This window comes from Microtus ochrogaster, unplaced genomic scaffold (assembly GCF_000317375.1).
Source record: "Microtus ochrogaster isolate Prairie Vole_2 unplaced genomic scaffold, MicOch1.0 UNK52, whole genome shotgun sequence".
NCBI classification, from domain to species: Eukaryota; Metazoa; Chordata; class Mammalia; order Rodentia; family Cricetidae; genus Microtus; species Microtus ochrogaster.
This window is the reverse complement of record NW_004949150.1, coordinates 2,198,147-2,214,730: the sequence shown is the minus strand read 5'-3', so window position 1 is coordinate 2,214,730 and position 16,584 is coordinate 2,198,147. Positions and strand designations below refer to the sequence as shown.

Here is a 16,584-nt window from a genome sequence, read left to right as displayed (position 1 = left end):
AGTCTCCTCTCTGCTCCATTGGACAACCTTTCTATTAGGGAGGAGAAAGAGAAGCCAGCCTCTCCAATCCAGGTACCGAAGGGAAGGCCGGAACAAGAAGAACCTCGCTATTGGACACTTGCAATCCGGAAATTAGGAGGATCAGCCAATCATAACGCGTTTAGGCTCCCCGCGCCCTCCACCGTAAACTTCCGTGGCGGGAAAACTTGGGAAGTTTTCGCGCCAGGGCGGAGACACGCGGGTTTTTTTCGGCACTGTTTGGCGGCCGGTGATTTTGGGGCAGCGGCATGGCGGGCACCGTAGTGCTGGACGACGTGGAGCTGCGGGAGGCGCAGAGAGACTACTTGGACTTCCTGGATGACGAGGTGAGGCTCGGGCAGCCGGCTTGGCTGGTGCTGGGGACCCCGCGGGTGACCCGGCCCGGCAGCTCTAGTGTCTGCCGGTGACCCGGCCCGGCTGCTGGGGTCTCTGTGGTAAGCCTGGGCCCGGCGGCTGGGCTCACCGCGTATGACCCGGCCCGGCTGATGGGGTCCCTGTGGTTAGCCTGGGCCCGGCGACTGGGGTCCCCGAGGCTAACCTGAACTTGGCTGAACGGGTTCAGTCCCTGATATCTTTGCCGAGGGTCATGGCCTCTGCGCAACTTCCTGATTTCTTTTCTTCTAATTATTGCTATTATTCCTCCAAAACAATATTTTTTCATGCCTTAAATTTGCGTAAGTTAATTTTGCATATGACTTTCATTATGAAATTCAATAAATAATTCATTTTGACTGTATTCACTTCTCATCACCCTTTCTTCCCCTCTTTAAATTTTTTTTTGCTCCCGCTGATCCCCTTCTTCTATTTTCATGTCTTTTTTTTTTTCTAAACGAGTCAATGAATTTTTCCCATGGGAGATTTTTAATTTTTATGTGATGATGTAGGTGGTCCCCAAGACCCTTTGCTTGCCGTCTTCCCCTGAGCTACATATTCTTCTTGAAACTTCTCTTGGTTAGTCGATAGAGTTTTCTTCAAAACCCTCTAGTTTGTCTCGTGAGGACCCAGCTTGCTCAAGGTCTGGTGTCAACAAAGGGTCAAGCCCATCTTAGCAATTGGATGGAAAGGAGGAGGTACTGCCCACAGGGTGCACCGAGGGCTGTGGCAACTGGCTCAGAGTGTTCAGATTTTAGTTACTGAGTTGCTGCTGGGGAGTGGGGGGGGGAGACTTCCACCAATCTGACTGTTTATTGATGTCAGACCAAAAGTATTTTGTGTGCAGGTAAAGTGAGGTTTCTGTGCAACCCAGAGTTTAAAGCTACAAGATGTTGGTGAACACTGAAATTTTGTCGATCCATGAAAAGCAATTTTAAGTTGAATTTTATGAGTACTTAATTTACATTTTTATGTATGCTTGAAATATACACCATGATTTTGAAATAAGTCTCCAATCAGACATGTTAATGTTGGACTCTAGCGTCCAAACACCGAGAAGGAGTCACCCCCAGAGACCATCTCATACACCACAGCCGATGCAAAAGCATGAGGATTTTATTAATTCTGTCATGACAGGGTCCCCCAGCATTCGGGAAGCCGAGGGACCCCAAATAGCGGGTACAGTCTACTTTTAAAGGGGCCACAGAAGCAAGGTGGGGGTTGTTCTTTGACTATTCTGGTTGGCTTATTTGAAAGGACTATTACCAATAATTGACTGGAGAGCTGTTGCCAGATCAGATGAGGTAAGAGGTCATTTTGACCCCGTTTCCCAGGGGACCGAACCAAAGCATACTTATATGGGTAATTGTTTAGGAACGCAGTACGTGCGAGTGTAGCTGTTAGGTCCTTGGTTCCCAGGGGAGGAGGGGAAGCACTGTGGCTCAGAGGCTGAGAGGATTCAGAATTGTCAAAAATGGCTTCAGGATTGTCTTTTAAAGTCTTACAGTTAACATCAAGAATTTAAAATGCAATTTTCATATTAGCGAGTTTTTTTTCACTTACTGCTCTTTAAGAGGTAAGTCATTTTAAGTCCCAATTAAAATATCAACATATATTGATCATGACAGCGTGGGATAGGGGATGCTGGGCAGGAGGAAAGGGCTGTATGCAGCCGTTTGCTTCCTGGCAACCGTTTGAGACATATGAGTACCAGTATGCTGGTATCCTTATGTGTGACTTAATTGGTGGTCATTGTCATCTTCACTGGTGTCGACTTCGAGTAGCTCCCAGTTCCCCACTTAGGACTTCTGAATAGCTTAGTGTTGATATCTTCTGACATAAAATAGTATCTCCACAGTCAGTAACTGCTTTACAAATGGATCTGTCAGTGGTTAATAATGTGCTATTGATGTAGACTGCAGTGTATTTTCCTTGTCCCAGAAAGGCCTAGACCTCGTTCCATGATGGGGGAAGCCTTTATAACCTAGGGAAGACTGTCCTGCAGTTGAAAGACTGAAGTATGTCACACCAAAGAATGAGAACTCAGCAATGACCATCCTTCCCTCGAGCGCTATGTCCTTAAGTACCCCTAGTTGTAGGCACAGCTGCAGACCCCATTGCTGAGCCTGCTTGTGTTCTGACTTCCACCGCTTTCCAGGTACCTTCTAATAGTTTCCCGAATCCCTATCTGGCTGTCACTTAGATTCAGGCCGGCCTTATTCTCACTGAACACTCCCCCCCTCTTGCACCTGTTTTGCAGATTCTCGCTGTAAACCCATCTGCTTGCTTGTTCTTTTGGTTGTTGCTCATAAAATGGTCTTACTCTGTAGCCTCACTTGACCTCAGCGGTGATCTCTGCCTCCAATACCTGAGTGCTGGAATTGCAGTTTACCTCCAATGCCCCACCTGACTTCTGACTAAACAAAACTTTTCCTCTTTGTATTTCCTCCTGGAAGCTTTGGAAATCCAAGCTTGCTATCTCCTAGTAGGTTGTAGGTGAAATCCGAGGCTAGTGTTTTTTTGTGTTTTGTTTTTTTTTTTTAATTTTTGAGACAGGGTTTCTCTGTAGCTTTTGGTTCCTGTCCTGGAACTAGCTCTTATAGACCAGGCTGGCCTCGAACTCACAGAGATCCGCCTGCCTCTGCCTCCCGAGTGCTGGGATTAAAGGCGTGCGCCACCACCGCCTGGCCGTTAGTCACCAGTTTTGAATTTCAGTTGTTCCAAAACACTTTGAGTTGCGTAGCTGTTTTTGATATGTCATGGTTGCCCCGCAGGAAGACCAGGGAATTTACCAGAACAAGGTCCGGGAGCTGATCAGTGACAACCAGTACCGGCTGATTGTCAGTGTGAACGACCTGCGCAGGAAAAATGAAAAGAGGGCTAACCGGTGAGTGGTGATGGATTGCAGAGGAAGAGCCTGCTTTGGGCTGAGAAAGGTGGCTTCTTGTTTCTACCGGAACAGGCTTCCCTGGGTAGACCTGGAGTGTATGGCTGTCGTTGTCTCACAGAGAGGAGATGGTGGACATTTTGCTCTTTCGTCCTCCCATTTTCCAGCGTTTGCTGAGTACCACTTTTACGTCTTTGATGAACTGAAGTGAACGTCAGTTCGGATGTATTTCCTGAGTCTTATACAAAGTAGAAACGGGGTTTTCTTTCACTGCTCGTAATGACCTAAGACTGTTTCTTCTTGTTTCGAGGGTCAGTTTCCTGAACTCTGCGTAATTAATGGTCCTTTGTCTTGGTCTTATGCAGCCTCCTGAACAATGCCTTCGAGGAGCTGGTTGCCTTCCAGCGGGCCTTGAAGGACTTCGTGGCCTCCATCGATGCTACCTACGCCAAACAGTATGAGGAGTTCTACATAGGATTAGAAGGCAGCTTTGGCTCAAAGCACGTCTCTCCTCGGACTCTCACTTCCTGCTTCCTCAGCTGTGTGGTCTGTGTGGAAGGCATTGTTACCAAATGTGAGTGGGTTGTAGGCTGTGCCAGGATCCTAAGGAAATGGTAGGATAGAGATTTAGGAGGTCCTGGAACCAGAAGAGTTGTAGCGGGGCTGGGGAACTTGAAGATTCAGAGAAGTGAAGCATTGACATTAAATGGTAGAATGTGGAGGACCTCAGGATCCACAGCAGTTGGGGGGGGGGGCGGACGGGAAGTGACCACCAGCGGTAGCAGAAGTGTGTGTTTCCGAAGCTGGAAGAGTCTGGCTCTTCCAAACTTACTGCAACCCTGAACTGTCCCTTAATTGACATGAGTGGTACTTAAAATTTTACATGGATACACTGATACCCTATGTGTAAATGTAAGACGAATAAATGGCAAGTGTTATTGAAATAGGTTAACATAATTGGAAGAACACAGGAAAGTCGTTGCATGGGTTGAGAGCCCTCCTGTGTCTGCCACTGTGTGACTTTATATATACCTTTGCATTCCCAGGCTCTCTAGTTCGTCCCAAAGTCGTTCGCAGTGTTCACTACTGTCCTGCTACTAAAAAGACCATAGAGCGACGCTACTCTGATCTCACCACTCTGGTGGCTTTCCCGTCCAGTTCTGTTTATCCCACAAAGGTGAGGACTTGCACCGGTTGGTCCTTGGGAGCTCGGAATCAAAGAAGATTGTTTTAATTCCAGTAGTTGTAGAATATCTGGAGTCTTTGTTCTGAAAGTAGATAATGTGAGATAAGGATTAATTCTGAAGAAAGATGGGATACTAGATAAAGTTAATATAGAAATCCCACCAAAGTTAGGGACTAGAGTTGGCTTAGTTGGTACTTGTTCTGTGAGCATGAGGACCTGGGTTCAGATCTCCAGCACCCAAGTAAAAGGCCAAGCATACCTATGAATGCCTGCTAACCCAGCTGCCTTTGGAGAGAAGAGATAGATATTCCTAAAGGCTTCCTTGCTAGCCGGCTAGTCTAGCTGAAACAGGATACCTGATGCCATACCTAATCTCCACGTGTATGGTATGTGCACCACATACAGAATAAAATTGAGAAACGTTGAACTATAGAAGGCTGAAAAGGAGACACATTCTATGACAGGTATTTTAACAGAGTTGTAACAATTATATAATGTGCTTTCTAAAAGTAAAATGGAAAATGCTGCTATTATTTGATGCTATTGTATAATCTCCTGATATTTCAGTGGATTTAGGAAAAAGACAGTAAAAAGCTTTCTTGACAGTATTTAGGGTAAGATAACTTTCTTAGGGAGACAAGAGATCATTAATATTGATTACTTGATGTCTATACTCATTTAATCACAGGATACCTCTTAGGAAATAGTTTTGTCTGGGAAGTAGAAAGTACTGGCTCTGAGAAGCTGATGATAAGTGCATGAAGTTGTAGCACAGTCCCTGGCACATAGTGAACACTCAGTAAGCACACCTTGGCTTTTGTGGTTTTCCGAACTTCACATATAATGGAAGCACACCTTAATGTTTTTTTGTGGAAGATTAGTATATATTAATACATTGTAATAATTATATATAACCTGTATATTATATAGCATATAATTATAACATGAATATGTAATCTACCATAAAATATATTAATATACAATAAAGATTAATATACTATGATCAATACATAATGGATATTTATATATAATTATATATAATGTATATAGCAGGTTAATGTATAATTATAGCAGGTTAATATTGCCACACATTAATTGTATTACTGCATGTTATATATTAATAATCACTTATTGATATATTATGTATAATATATAATTTTGTATTATAGCTATACTATATGATTATAATACATGTATTAATAAACTTATAGTTTTCATGTATATGTACAAACTCTTTAAGTGCATTTTTTGAGATTTTATAAGCAGATAAATATATAAATATTTATAAAAATATAAGATATATTTTATTTTATATGTGCTCATATAACCAACATGTAAAGTGAGTAGCAAACTTTCCAGCAAGTAGAAGTCCCTATTGAAGGCTGTGCTATACTGGTGTCTACATAGTCATGGCTGTCCTGGAATTTACTGTGTAGACCACGGTTGGCCTTGAACACAGAGAGAGTCACCTGTCTGTGCCTTTGAAGTGCTGGCATTAAAGGCATGTAGACCACCATGCCTGGTAACCCTGACATCTTAACAGGAGGTGTTCTTGCCCAGTGGTTCTCATCCTTCCTGATGGTACAACCCTTTAATACAATTCCTCATATTGTGGTGACCCCCAAATATAAAATTATTTCATTGCTGCTTCATAACTGTAATTTTGCTACTGTTATGAATTGTAGTGTAAAATCTGTGTTTTCCGGATGACCCCTGCCCAAGGGTTGTTACTCCCAAAGGGCTCACAAGCCATAGGTTGCAAACAACTGCTTTCGCCTGTTTTGCTGTGTACATGTTATTGTGTTGAGCAGCCTTGGCATAACATTGTGTATGATCACAAGTGTGCGTCTTATCACAGTTTTCGTTTGTGTGACTCTACCACATGTATTTACCTATTGTCTTTAATTTTGCTTGCTGTAAGCAGTCAGTAGCTCTGGTGCATATTTCTCTTGGGTATTTCTTGGAAGTGGAAAAACTACATTAGAGTTGGGCATGCTGGTGCACACAGCACTCAGGAGCCAAAGGCAGATGGATCTCTGAGTTCAAGTCCAGAGTGAGTTCCAGGACAGTGAGGGCTACACAGGGAAACCTTGTCTTGAAAAAAGAAAAAGGAAGAAAGAAGAAAAACTGCATCAAATTGTAATCACAGATTCAGCATCAGTACGGGGAGTCAGGATTTTGATTTAGGTGTTAGTACAGTCATGGTCCCGTTGGTGAAAACTGACCCTTTCGTTGCTTGGTTTGTTACCAATTCAGGGATCAGGCTAGGAAAGCTGTAAGAGATGCATACACTTTTATCATGATTCTGGATGGTAAAGTTTCAAATTCTCTGAAAGATGTTTTCTACATTAGATGAATGCTACATTTTTAAGACAAGACTGAAATGACTTTTTCTGTGGCCTTTTTTTTTTCTTTAGGATGAGGAGAACAACCCCCTGGAGACAGAGTATGGCCTGTCTGTCTACAAGGACCACCAGATCATCACCATCCAGGAGATGCCGGAGAAGGCCCCCGCTGGTCAGCTTCCTCGCTCTGTGGATGTCATTCTAGACGACGATCTGGTGGATAAAGTGAAACCTGGTGATAGGATACAGGTGGTGGGGACCTACCGCTGCCTTCCAGGGAAGAAGGGCGGCTACACCTCAGGGACCTTCAGGTAAGGATCTGTTGTAGGCTGTTTGCAGCACCGTTGGTAGTTTCTCTCCCAGCAGTGCTTAACTGGTGGATAGTGTGCACTGCCTGCTAGTAGGATGGCCTGATTCTAGTACCTCCTCCTTCTCATACAGCACTGGGAATGTTGGCCATCCTAGGCCAAACATGGGAGTCACTGGTGACACAAATACAGCCTTGGGACCAGCCTAGCCTGGGATCCCCACCCTGCCTCCTTTCCATCCATACTTGTTTGTTGGGCATTCCATCCTCACTGTGGCTCATGGGCAAAGAGCTCATCTAGGTTTAGCAACTGTGCCCCCCCCCCCCATATTCTGGTTTAGTTTAATAGACCAAGAACTCTTAGTGGTGCTGGGGTCCAGTGGGCTTCCTCTTGCTGTGCTGCAGGACTGTCCTGATTGCCTGCAATGTGAAGCAGATGAGCAAGGACGTGCAGCCTGCCTTCTCGGCCGATGACATAGCCAAGATCAAGAAGTTCAGTAAAACCCGGTCCAAGGTCAGTGAAGAGTGGGGTGGGTTTGGTTTGAAAGTGTTGTGTCCTATGTGGCCATCTTTGTGCTACATCTGGAAGAAGGTGGGATTTTATTTTCCACTAAAGTATTTGTCACTAGCATCCAGTTTTGTTGCAGCTGGCAAGTTAAGGGTGTTTTTGCCATTTGATTGGTAATACTTGTTCTGTCTGCTCGGCTCTCCAGTTAAACCTAATGCAAATAAGAGTGTAGGAGTTAAAATATCAGTACACCATTGAGCCTTTCATATCACTGGTTTGGTTCTCCTGTGGAGACAGTCTCATGTAGCCCAGGGTGTCCCTGAACTCTTGATTGTCTTGTGTACACTTCCATCTGTGCTTTTACTTTTTATTTTGGAATAAAAAGAGTTTGTATTTTCTGTCGGCTCCAGAAACCCTGCTGGGTCTCACTAGGCTTTTTATTCTGGTTCTTCCTCCTGTAGGATGTGTTTGACCAGTTGGCCCGCTCATTGGCTCCTAGCATTCATGGGCATGACTATGTCAAGAAGGCAATCCTCTGTTTGCTTCTGGGAGGGGTGGAACGAGAGCTCGAAAATGGTAGCCACATTCGTGGAGACATCAATATTCTCCTCATAGGTATGGTGCTGGGGGACGTGTTATATATACAGAGGCTTTTTTACCTAGAGGAGTGGGCTGTAAAAACGTGTGTATATAAGATTGTACCTTCTACAGCTGATCATATTTCAGTTCCATCAAAGTGCAGAAGGCTAAAATGGATGTCTTTAAAAATGATCCCTGAAATTCTTGATGTATTATACCTAGACTGAATTCTGAGAATGAGAAAAAGGAAAGAAGTAACATCAGGTTACTGTGGGACTTGGCCAGGAAGTGTGCTGCGGAAGCAGAATTTGCTGGGGTATGTGGGGACTTTCCTCGAGGTTCACCACTGCCTTGTTCTGTAGGTGACCCCTCTGTTGCTAAATCCCAGCTTCTGCGGTATGTGCTCTGCACTGCTCCCAGGGCCATTCCCACCACTGGCCGGGGCTCGTCTGGAGTGGGTCTCACGGCTGCTGTCACTACAGACCAGGAAACAGGTAAGGGCATGAGGCTTCCTGGCCAAGGCCCAGCGTGAGTGTGACTCTCCAGCAGACTCTCCAGGCTGGCTGTGGGCACTGGCTTGTGTTGGGACTGTTTGAAAGCTTAGTGAGGTGTGTTGTAAGACTGAATGCTCTAGCTAAGTGGGTCCATTATTGAAGGCTTTAGGTCTCTGTTGCTAAACATGTCTTCTAGAAGATGGCTTGAATGATGGCAAAGGGGAAAACAGTTTAGGAGGAAGGTAAAATTGAAATTGGGGGAAGATTTGAAGAGCAGTAAAGGACTTTGGTTGGCTGTCTCTGAGGGAGATGAGCGAAGTGAGTGCAGCTGAGAGGCTCCGGTGCGGGAGGGCTCAGCAAGACTCGGTGGAGCTGAGAAGTAACACTGCCTGGTTTCCTGTGAAGTCCCACAGCTGAGGCTCTTTACTGCGTTCTCGCGCACTGCGTGACAGGTACCTCGGAAAAAGACCCGGATCCTTCTCTGTCCTCTGACTTAGACTGTGCCATGTACATTTACCTCTTCTGTTCCCAGGGGAGCGTCGCCTGGAAGCTGGTGCCATGGTCCTGGCTGACCGAGGAGTTGTTTGCATCGATGAGTTTGACAAAATGTCTGATATGGATCGTACAGCCATCCACGAGGTGATGGAGCAGGGTCGAGTGACTATTGCAAAGGCTGGCATTCATGCTCGGCTGAATGCCCGATGCAGTGTTTTGGCAGCTGCCAATCCGGTCTATGGCAGGGTAAGTGGAATCCGGCCTATAACCTCTATTCTTGGATTAATTTGTTTTTGCCTAATAACTGGGCTGAGAGGTTTATTATAGGGGAATAGTAAATCAAAAACAACTCGTCTTGTTACTCTTCTTGGATTATTAGCAGGTATTCACAGTTCTGAATAACAGAATAACTTGTGTATGCATGTCTGTGCCTGCACATGTGTAGGCCAGAGGTCAATGTTGAGTGTCTTCCTCTGTCATTCTCCACCAGAGGTTTTGACATAGGGCCTGGGAATGAACCTGGATTTTGCTGGTTGGCTGCTGGCTAGCCATAAGGGTGACACTGGGAAACCTTCAAGAGTATTTTCTGTGGTTAGGTCATTATGCTTTTCTAATGTTAGGAGAGAGCTTGCAGTAATAGCAGTCCACCTCCTAAATGCTCTCACATCTGAGCCGTGCTCTTTGGGGCAGTGTTGGTGTGGAGTCGTGACAACACATACAGTGAGAATGCCCAAGTGTGCTGGGAAGAAGGCTATGTTGAAGTGTGGAGCCGCTGAAGCCAGCACTGTCAGAGACTGCTCACAATCATCCTATGCTTGGTTTTCAGTCAACTCCCGCTCATCGTGCATCCAGAAACCTGCTCCTAAGGGGAGGTTTTGTGAATCCCCTGATGTTGAGTGTTTGATCCATAGTTAAGGAAGCTGTGATATATGTGTGTGTTTATTTATTTATTTTGTTTATCGGGATGGGGTCTCTGTGTAGCCCTAACTGTCCCAGAACTTAACTGTGTAGACCAGGCTGGTCTCAGACTCAGAAGTCAGAGGCAGGCAGATCTCTGTACATTCAAGGTCGTCCTTGTCTGTGTAGTAAGTTTTATAATGGCCAGGGCTACACAGAAACCCTGTCTGAAAGCAGAACAGAAATTTAGTTTTGTGTGCAGCATGCATGTGAAGGGCAGAGGACAGCTAGGAGTCATTTCCCTCCAGCCATATTGATACACTGATCCTGAGGATTAAACCCAGGACCTCACACATGCTAGGCAAGGACCACTGAGCTATATTCCACTATGTATTTTCTGCTTGCCTGCTGTATTTTATGTGGCCTAGCCTTACATTTCCACCCCCAGATTGATTTGCCCTTGATGTCCTTCCTACTGATGTCGCCTCTACCTGATTGTCTTCTTGTGTTCTCCAGTATGATCAGTATAAGACTCCTATGGAGAACATTGGGCTGCAGGATTCGCTGCTGTCACGATTTGACCTGCTCTTCATCATGCTGGATCAGATGGATCCTGAACAGGATCGGGAAATCTCAGACCACGTCCTTAGGATGCACCAGTACAGAGCCCCAGGGGAGCAGGATGGTGATGGTGAGAACATGGACTAGCATGGGTGGCTTGTGGAAGAGGTCCTGACAGATCCCCCGCCCCATACCTTTGGCCCAGCCCCGGGGCTTTGGCCGTTCCGTCCTGGGTTAACATCTCTGTCCTTCTCCCCTTACTTTACTGCTCACTGGGGTTGAGTGTGTCTGTTCATTTTGCATTCTGCTATATTTCTCAGCATCTTCTGGGTGTCTTCTGATTTGTAGAGTCCACGTGTCTGTTTCCTCCTGGGTCTTTGGCTATAGAAGAGGCAAGTTCACTTGGCTGAAACTCCTTAATCTCCTTTTTCTCAACTTGTGTTTCCTAGCTTTGCCATTGGGTAGTTCAGTGGATATCCTGGCCACAGATGATCCCGACTTTGCCCTGGATGACCAGCAGGATACTCAGATTTATGAGAAGCATGACAAGCTTCTACATGGGAGCAAGAAGAAAAAGTGAGCACCCCTCTTAACCTCTCTTAAGAGAACCTGAGCTGTTGACCACTAGGTTTTCTTTTCTGGGTCTGCAGGTAAATCATCTGTCTTTGCTGGTTGCCTTGCATGTGTCTGGGTAATTTAGCTCAGGGTCAGATCTTTCCTGAGATAGCAAGTTTGGACAGAGCCAGCCATGGTTCACACTTACAGTCTCAGCATTCAGTTTGGAACTGGCCTGGACTACAGATAACCTGACTCAAAGTTGTTTTTGACAATATGCCCAAGTGCTAGTGGTGTATGATTGGTCCTCTTAGGTGTCCTCTCCTTCTTTGTGGTAGTTTTTGGTGACTGTTAGTAGGTAGCAATCAGTCTTGGAGAGTGAATTTGAGTAGAAGAGACTTGATTGGGTCTCAGAGTATATGTGAACTCCAATAGCTCTGTTTGGCAATGCTGTAGCAAAAAACATAATTGTGCTGAATTTGAGTTGACTTTTTTTCTCTTGAGCCAGTATTCCCATCTACAAAATGTGGCTGTTGTCAGGTGTGGTGGTACATACTTTTAATCTCAGCACTCAAGAGGCAGAGGCTAGTGGGTTTCTGTGAGTTTGAGGCCAGCGCAATTACACAATTGAGTTTTAAGCCAGCTATTGATAGATAGTGATACTGTTTCCAAAAATGGGGGGCAAGGGTCTGGAGAGATGGTACAGTGGACAAAGGCAGTTCCAGAGGACCTTTGTTCACTTTCTGGCACCCACATAGCAGTTTACGAAGGTCTGTAACTCTAGTTTCAGGGGATTCTCTTCTAGCCTCTATGGAGACAGGCACACACAGGGTGCACAGACATACATGCAGGCGAAACTCCATGCACATACCATTAAAATAAATCTAAAAAATAAATAAATAAAATAAGACTTGTAATACCAGAATGTCTTCTTCCCTAGATTGCCTGAGTTACAGATAACACCTGAGGTTGAATAGACGATGCTTGAAATGCTCTGTGTGTGTCCCTGTTATGGTGGTGGGCTCTGGGCTTATCTCTGCACTGCCGTTGGTCCTTGCCTTCTCTGAGAGCTTAAACCATTGCCCAAGATGGCTTAGGAAAATGACGTGCATTCTCTTGGATCCAGGGAGAAGATGGTGAGTGCAGCTTTCATGAAGAAATACATCCACGTGGCCAAAATCATTAAGCCGGTCCTGACACCAGAGTCTGCAGCCTACATTGCAGAAGAATACTCGCGCCTGCGCAGTCAGGACAGCATGAGCTCAGATACTGCCCGGGTGAGCGCACAGAGAGTTTTGGTCCTAGAACGTAAGGGCGGGGATCCTGCTCTCTGGGAAAATAGGGAGGGTTTTTTAGTAATTTATTTTCATTTTATGTGCATTGGTGTTTTTCCTTTGGTCTGTGTGGAAGCTGGAATTACAGACAGTTGTGAGCTGCCACATGGATGCTGGGAATTGAACCTGGGCCCTCTGGAAGAGCATCCAGTATTCTTAACCACTGAGCCATCTCTCTAACCTTCAAAATATGTTTCTGTTTCTTTTTGATTTTTTAAGACAAGGTTTCTCTGTCTATTCCTGGCTGTCCTGGAACTTCCTCTGTAGATCAGACAGGCCTCTAACTCACAGAGATCCACCCGCCTCTGCCTCCCAAGTGCTGGGATTAGAGGTGTGTGCTGCCACCACCACCACCACCCAGCCACATTCCTGTTCAGAACCTGGGATTTTTAATTTGACTGTCCTTCCTGGTCTGAAGAGCTTTGTTAACACACATTTAATGATCTCTTTTCTGGAGAAGGTGAAAACCAAGACCTCAGATGTAGTGAGACTCTCCCCCGGTGAAGCATGGCTAGATTCCAGGGAATGCCTTGTCTCCATTCTCACAGCAGTGGGAAAGGAACCGAGTGAGGGTTCAGGCTTGAGGAGGAGGCAGAACGGTAGATAGGAAGATCGTATATTTATCACGTACCCAGTGTGATAATTATTTTTATTTTTTTTTTTAGTTTTTCGAGACAGGGTTTCTCTGTGGCTTTGGAGCCTGTCCTGGAACTCGCTCTGTAGACCAGGCTGGTCTCGAACTCACAGAGATCCGCCTGCCTCTGCCTCCCGAGTGCTGGGATTAAAGGTGTGCGCCACCATCGCCGGGCCCCAGTGTGATAATTAGAAGAGCATGGGCGTGAAGGGCTATTTTGAGTCCAGATGTGAAGAGAAGTAGGTTTTGCTAATGAAAGTCTCTAGAGGGGTGTGAATGTCAGTGATGCTCTGAATAGCTAGAAGTTGAGCGCCCGTGATTCAGAGCAGTAGAGCTGCCCTTGAATTTATCTGCATCTTCCAGGGACAATATAGTTCATACAGGACTAAAAGGAGAGAGTCCACAGTTCAAAGCCCTGCTTCTGTGACAGACCTAACTGTCCCCTAATACGAGTTTTGTCTCTGGGTTCTATTGGTACTTTCCTCCCCACTCTGCCTGTGATAGCATGCTCAGGACATCACTGTGTCTTAGAACAAGTTCTTACTTAGCTTAAACCTGCTCCCCCACGGCTCTCCATGGGTTCCCTAGGGATCACAGGTCACTTGTTTCCATACTAAATGGCTCCTTTCTTTAGCCCCGCTCTTCTCCGTGCAGGAACTGTTTCAGTGCGTCTGTGTCGAGGACCTGCTCACTGGAGCAAGACTTGAGTGTTATTGTCAGTATGTTGTGCTGGTCGATCCCTCAGGTTGGATTGTCTAGCTCTGTTAGTGCACATGAAGATTTCACCAGACTCTTGCGTGACACTGAAATTGGATCTTGGAGTGTCTAAACTCCAAGCTCATGGTGTTCCATGTTCCCTCAGAAGTAATTCCCTCCTGTTTCCTTCCCTAGACATCTCCAGTTACGGCCCGAACACTGGAAACCCTGATCCGGCTGGCCACAGCCCATGCAAAGGCCCGTATGAGCAAGACCGTGGAGCTGCAGGATGCAGAGGAAGCTGTGGAGCTGGTTCAGTATGCTTACTTCAAGAAGGTGAGCTTTCAGGCAGCCCCTCGGAAGAGGAGGCAAAAAATGTAAGCCAGACGGGATGGAGGACACCTGGAGAACAAGGCCCTCTAAATCAGCTGTGTAAAGGGCATGTGAGATCCCAGAGACTGAAGCAGCAAGTACAGGGCCTGCAAGGGTCTGCACCAGGGTCTCTGTGTATGTGTTACAGCTCTCAGTGTAGTATTTTTGTAGGACTCCTGAGTGCTGAATGACTGGGTCTCGGATTCGCAGACCTTTTCTCGGAAACTCTTCCTTCTATTGCTTTGTCCTGTCCGACTTCAGTATGATGGCTTGTTATATTTTATTTTGTCATGTTATTGTTATCTCTTAGCCTGTTCTTTTCTAGTGAGAGACAGAGAGTGGATCTGGGTGGGTGGGAGGGAGGTGGGGAGGAACTGGGAGGAGCAGAGGGAGGGGAAACTATAATTAGGATATATTTTTTGAAAAAAAATTATTTTTAATAAAGGGGGAGAAAATAAGGTAAATAAGGTGAGCCTTGTCGCCGTTGCTAACTGCTCATCTGAAGAGCTGTAGACCTCGGAGGTTTAGAGCTATGGTTCTGCCATCCTTTTCCTGTTTCTCCTTACAAAGTCGGGAGCTGTGTTGAATAAATACCTGGTCTATAAAGAAATGATTATTTTTAGCCAGGCGGTGGTGGCGCACACCTTTAATCCCAGCACTCGAGAGGCAGAGGCAGGCGGATCTCTGTGAGTTCAAGACCAGCCTGGTCTACAAGAGCTAGTCCCAGGACAGGCTCCAAAACCACAGAGAAACCCTGTCTTGAAAAGCCAAAAAAAAAAAAAAAAAAAAAAAGAAATTATTATTCTCCCCTTAACCGTAATGATTTGGACACCCCCCCAAACATGCCTTTTTACTCAGTGAACCTGGGTACCTGCTGTGACAGGCTTCCTGGTGTTGGTGAAAGGCTAATAAGCTTCCCCTGCCTCTGGTCCTGGGATGTGGACTGGGGAGGACCGAGAGATAAGTCTTAGATACTTGGAAGTCATTTCTGCTGGTGATGCAGAAGAGACTCAAGGTTCCTTACTGAGTTTTGCACCAGTGATGTCCATTGGTTTGGTTTTAGGTTCTGGAGAAGGAGAAGAAACGTAAGAAGCCAAGTGAGGATGAGTCAGACCTGGAAGATGAAGAGGAGAAGAGTCAGGAAGACCCCGAACAGAAGAAGAAGAGGTACAGTGGGGCATTGAGAAGTGAGACGAGAAGCTGTCGGGGTGGAGAGAGTCTAATTGTTGGCGGCGGGTTCCTCATGGCCCTGCAGGGTTTCAGAGGAAGGTAGTTGGGCACAGGAGTGGGAGGAGCCTCTGTGTTGTTCAGTATGGTTTCCTATAAGGGATGCTGAGTAGCAGAAGTGATGCTATCATTAGGTCATCAGATGTTCTTAAGGCAATTTTCCCCCCTCCTGCACAATCATTTATTAGGTTGGTATCAGGAACCCAGAGAACTGGGTGGCAGGGCCTGGAGAATGTCTTTGAGGAAATACAGTGGTTCGATCAGGCCTGAGTGATTCCGATGTTTCTTGTTGGTTGTGCATTGTTCTGGTGTGCATGTGGTCAGAGCCCCAAAATGGAGCTCCCTGAAGCCATGTCAGTTTCTTGACTGCTACGGTTATTTCAGGAGGAGGACCGATGCTGCTGATGGGGAGTCCTATGACCCTTATGACTTCCGTGAAGCCGAGAAGGAAATGCCTCAAGGTGAGTGAGCTTGCCTCGTGATCTTCCAGCTGCAGTTTGTGCTGCCTTTTTCTTGTGACAAACCAGGACGTTTGTCTCAAGAGAGCCTTGGGAAACCCAGTGCAAACTTAAGAAAAGAAGCCTAACTTAGCTGTTGGCTTCCTCCTTTATTTTATATGACCCTTTGCCTTGCCTGGTTTAAGCATCCTGGATAATGCATTGAGGGTCTCCTGCTTCACTCAGTTCCTCTACCCATGGGAAGAGTATTTATTATCCTGCCCGGCTCTGTAAGAACCATGGGAGGCAGCAAGACAGGGAGGGTGTGGCTTCTCAGTGTTGCTGGAAATGGCTTCACCTTGCTGTCTCCCCCACCCCTGCATTGCTCCCCTGAAGTGTACACTCCAAAGACCGACGATTCTCAGGAGACCACCGAATCCCAGAAAGTGGAGCTGAGCGAGTCCAGGTGAGTCATCTGCTCCTGCTTGGGAATTCCTGCTGCTGGGGGACCAGCTTCCAGGCAGAGTGCCAGCCGCCTCCGTCGAGCTGAGCTAGAACCCCAAGGGCTTTACAACACTCCACTGCTCCTAAGGCCAGGCTCACAAAGTCAGGCCAGTGTCTGAACGCCCATGACAGTTGCAGTTCTCGGCCAGTTTTCT

At 46.1% G+C, this 16,584-nt stretch overlaps 1 protein-coding gene across 1 annotated transcript in view; it reads left to right on the top strand.

Moving 5' to 3' along the window:
* The first annotated feature begins 204 nt into the window (after window positions 1-204).
* Window positions 205-16,584, top strand: part of Mcm3 (minichromosome maintenance complex component 3) — an 18,498-nt gene continuing 2,118 nt past the window's right edge. The window contains exons 1-16 of the mRNA XM_005369567.3: window positions 205-365; window positions 3,186-3,298; window positions 3,664-3,872; window positions 4,345-4,475; window positions 6,902-7,140; window positions 7,542-7,650; window positions 8,106-8,259; window positions 8,586-8,717; window positions 9,250-9,458; window positions 10,626-10,800; window positions 11,120-11,246; window positions 12,352-12,502; window positions 14,085-14,225; window positions 15,325-15,428; window positions 15,873-15,949; window positions 16,322-16,391. Coding sequence (XP_005369624.1) covers window positions 288-365; window positions 3,186-3,298; window positions 3,664-3,872; window positions 4,345-4,475; window positions 6,902-7,140; window positions 7,542-7,650; window positions 8,106-8,259; window positions 8,586-8,717; window positions 9,250-9,458; window positions 10,626-10,800; window positions 11,120-11,246; window positions 12,352-12,502; window positions 14,085-14,225; window positions 15,325-15,428; window positions 15,873-15,949; window positions 16,322-16,391 — 2,219 coding nt within the window. The 5' untranslated portion in view covers window positions 205-287. The remainder of the gene's footprint in view (window positions 366-3,185; window positions 3,299-3,663; window positions 3,873-4,344; window positions 4,476-6,901; window positions 7,141-7,541; window positions 7,651-8,105; window positions 8,260-8,585; window positions 8,718-9,249; window positions 9,459-10,625; window positions 10,801-11,119; window positions 11,247-12,351; window positions 12,503-14,084; window positions 14,226-15,324; window positions 15,429-15,872; window positions 15,950-16,321; window positions 16,392-16,584) is intronic.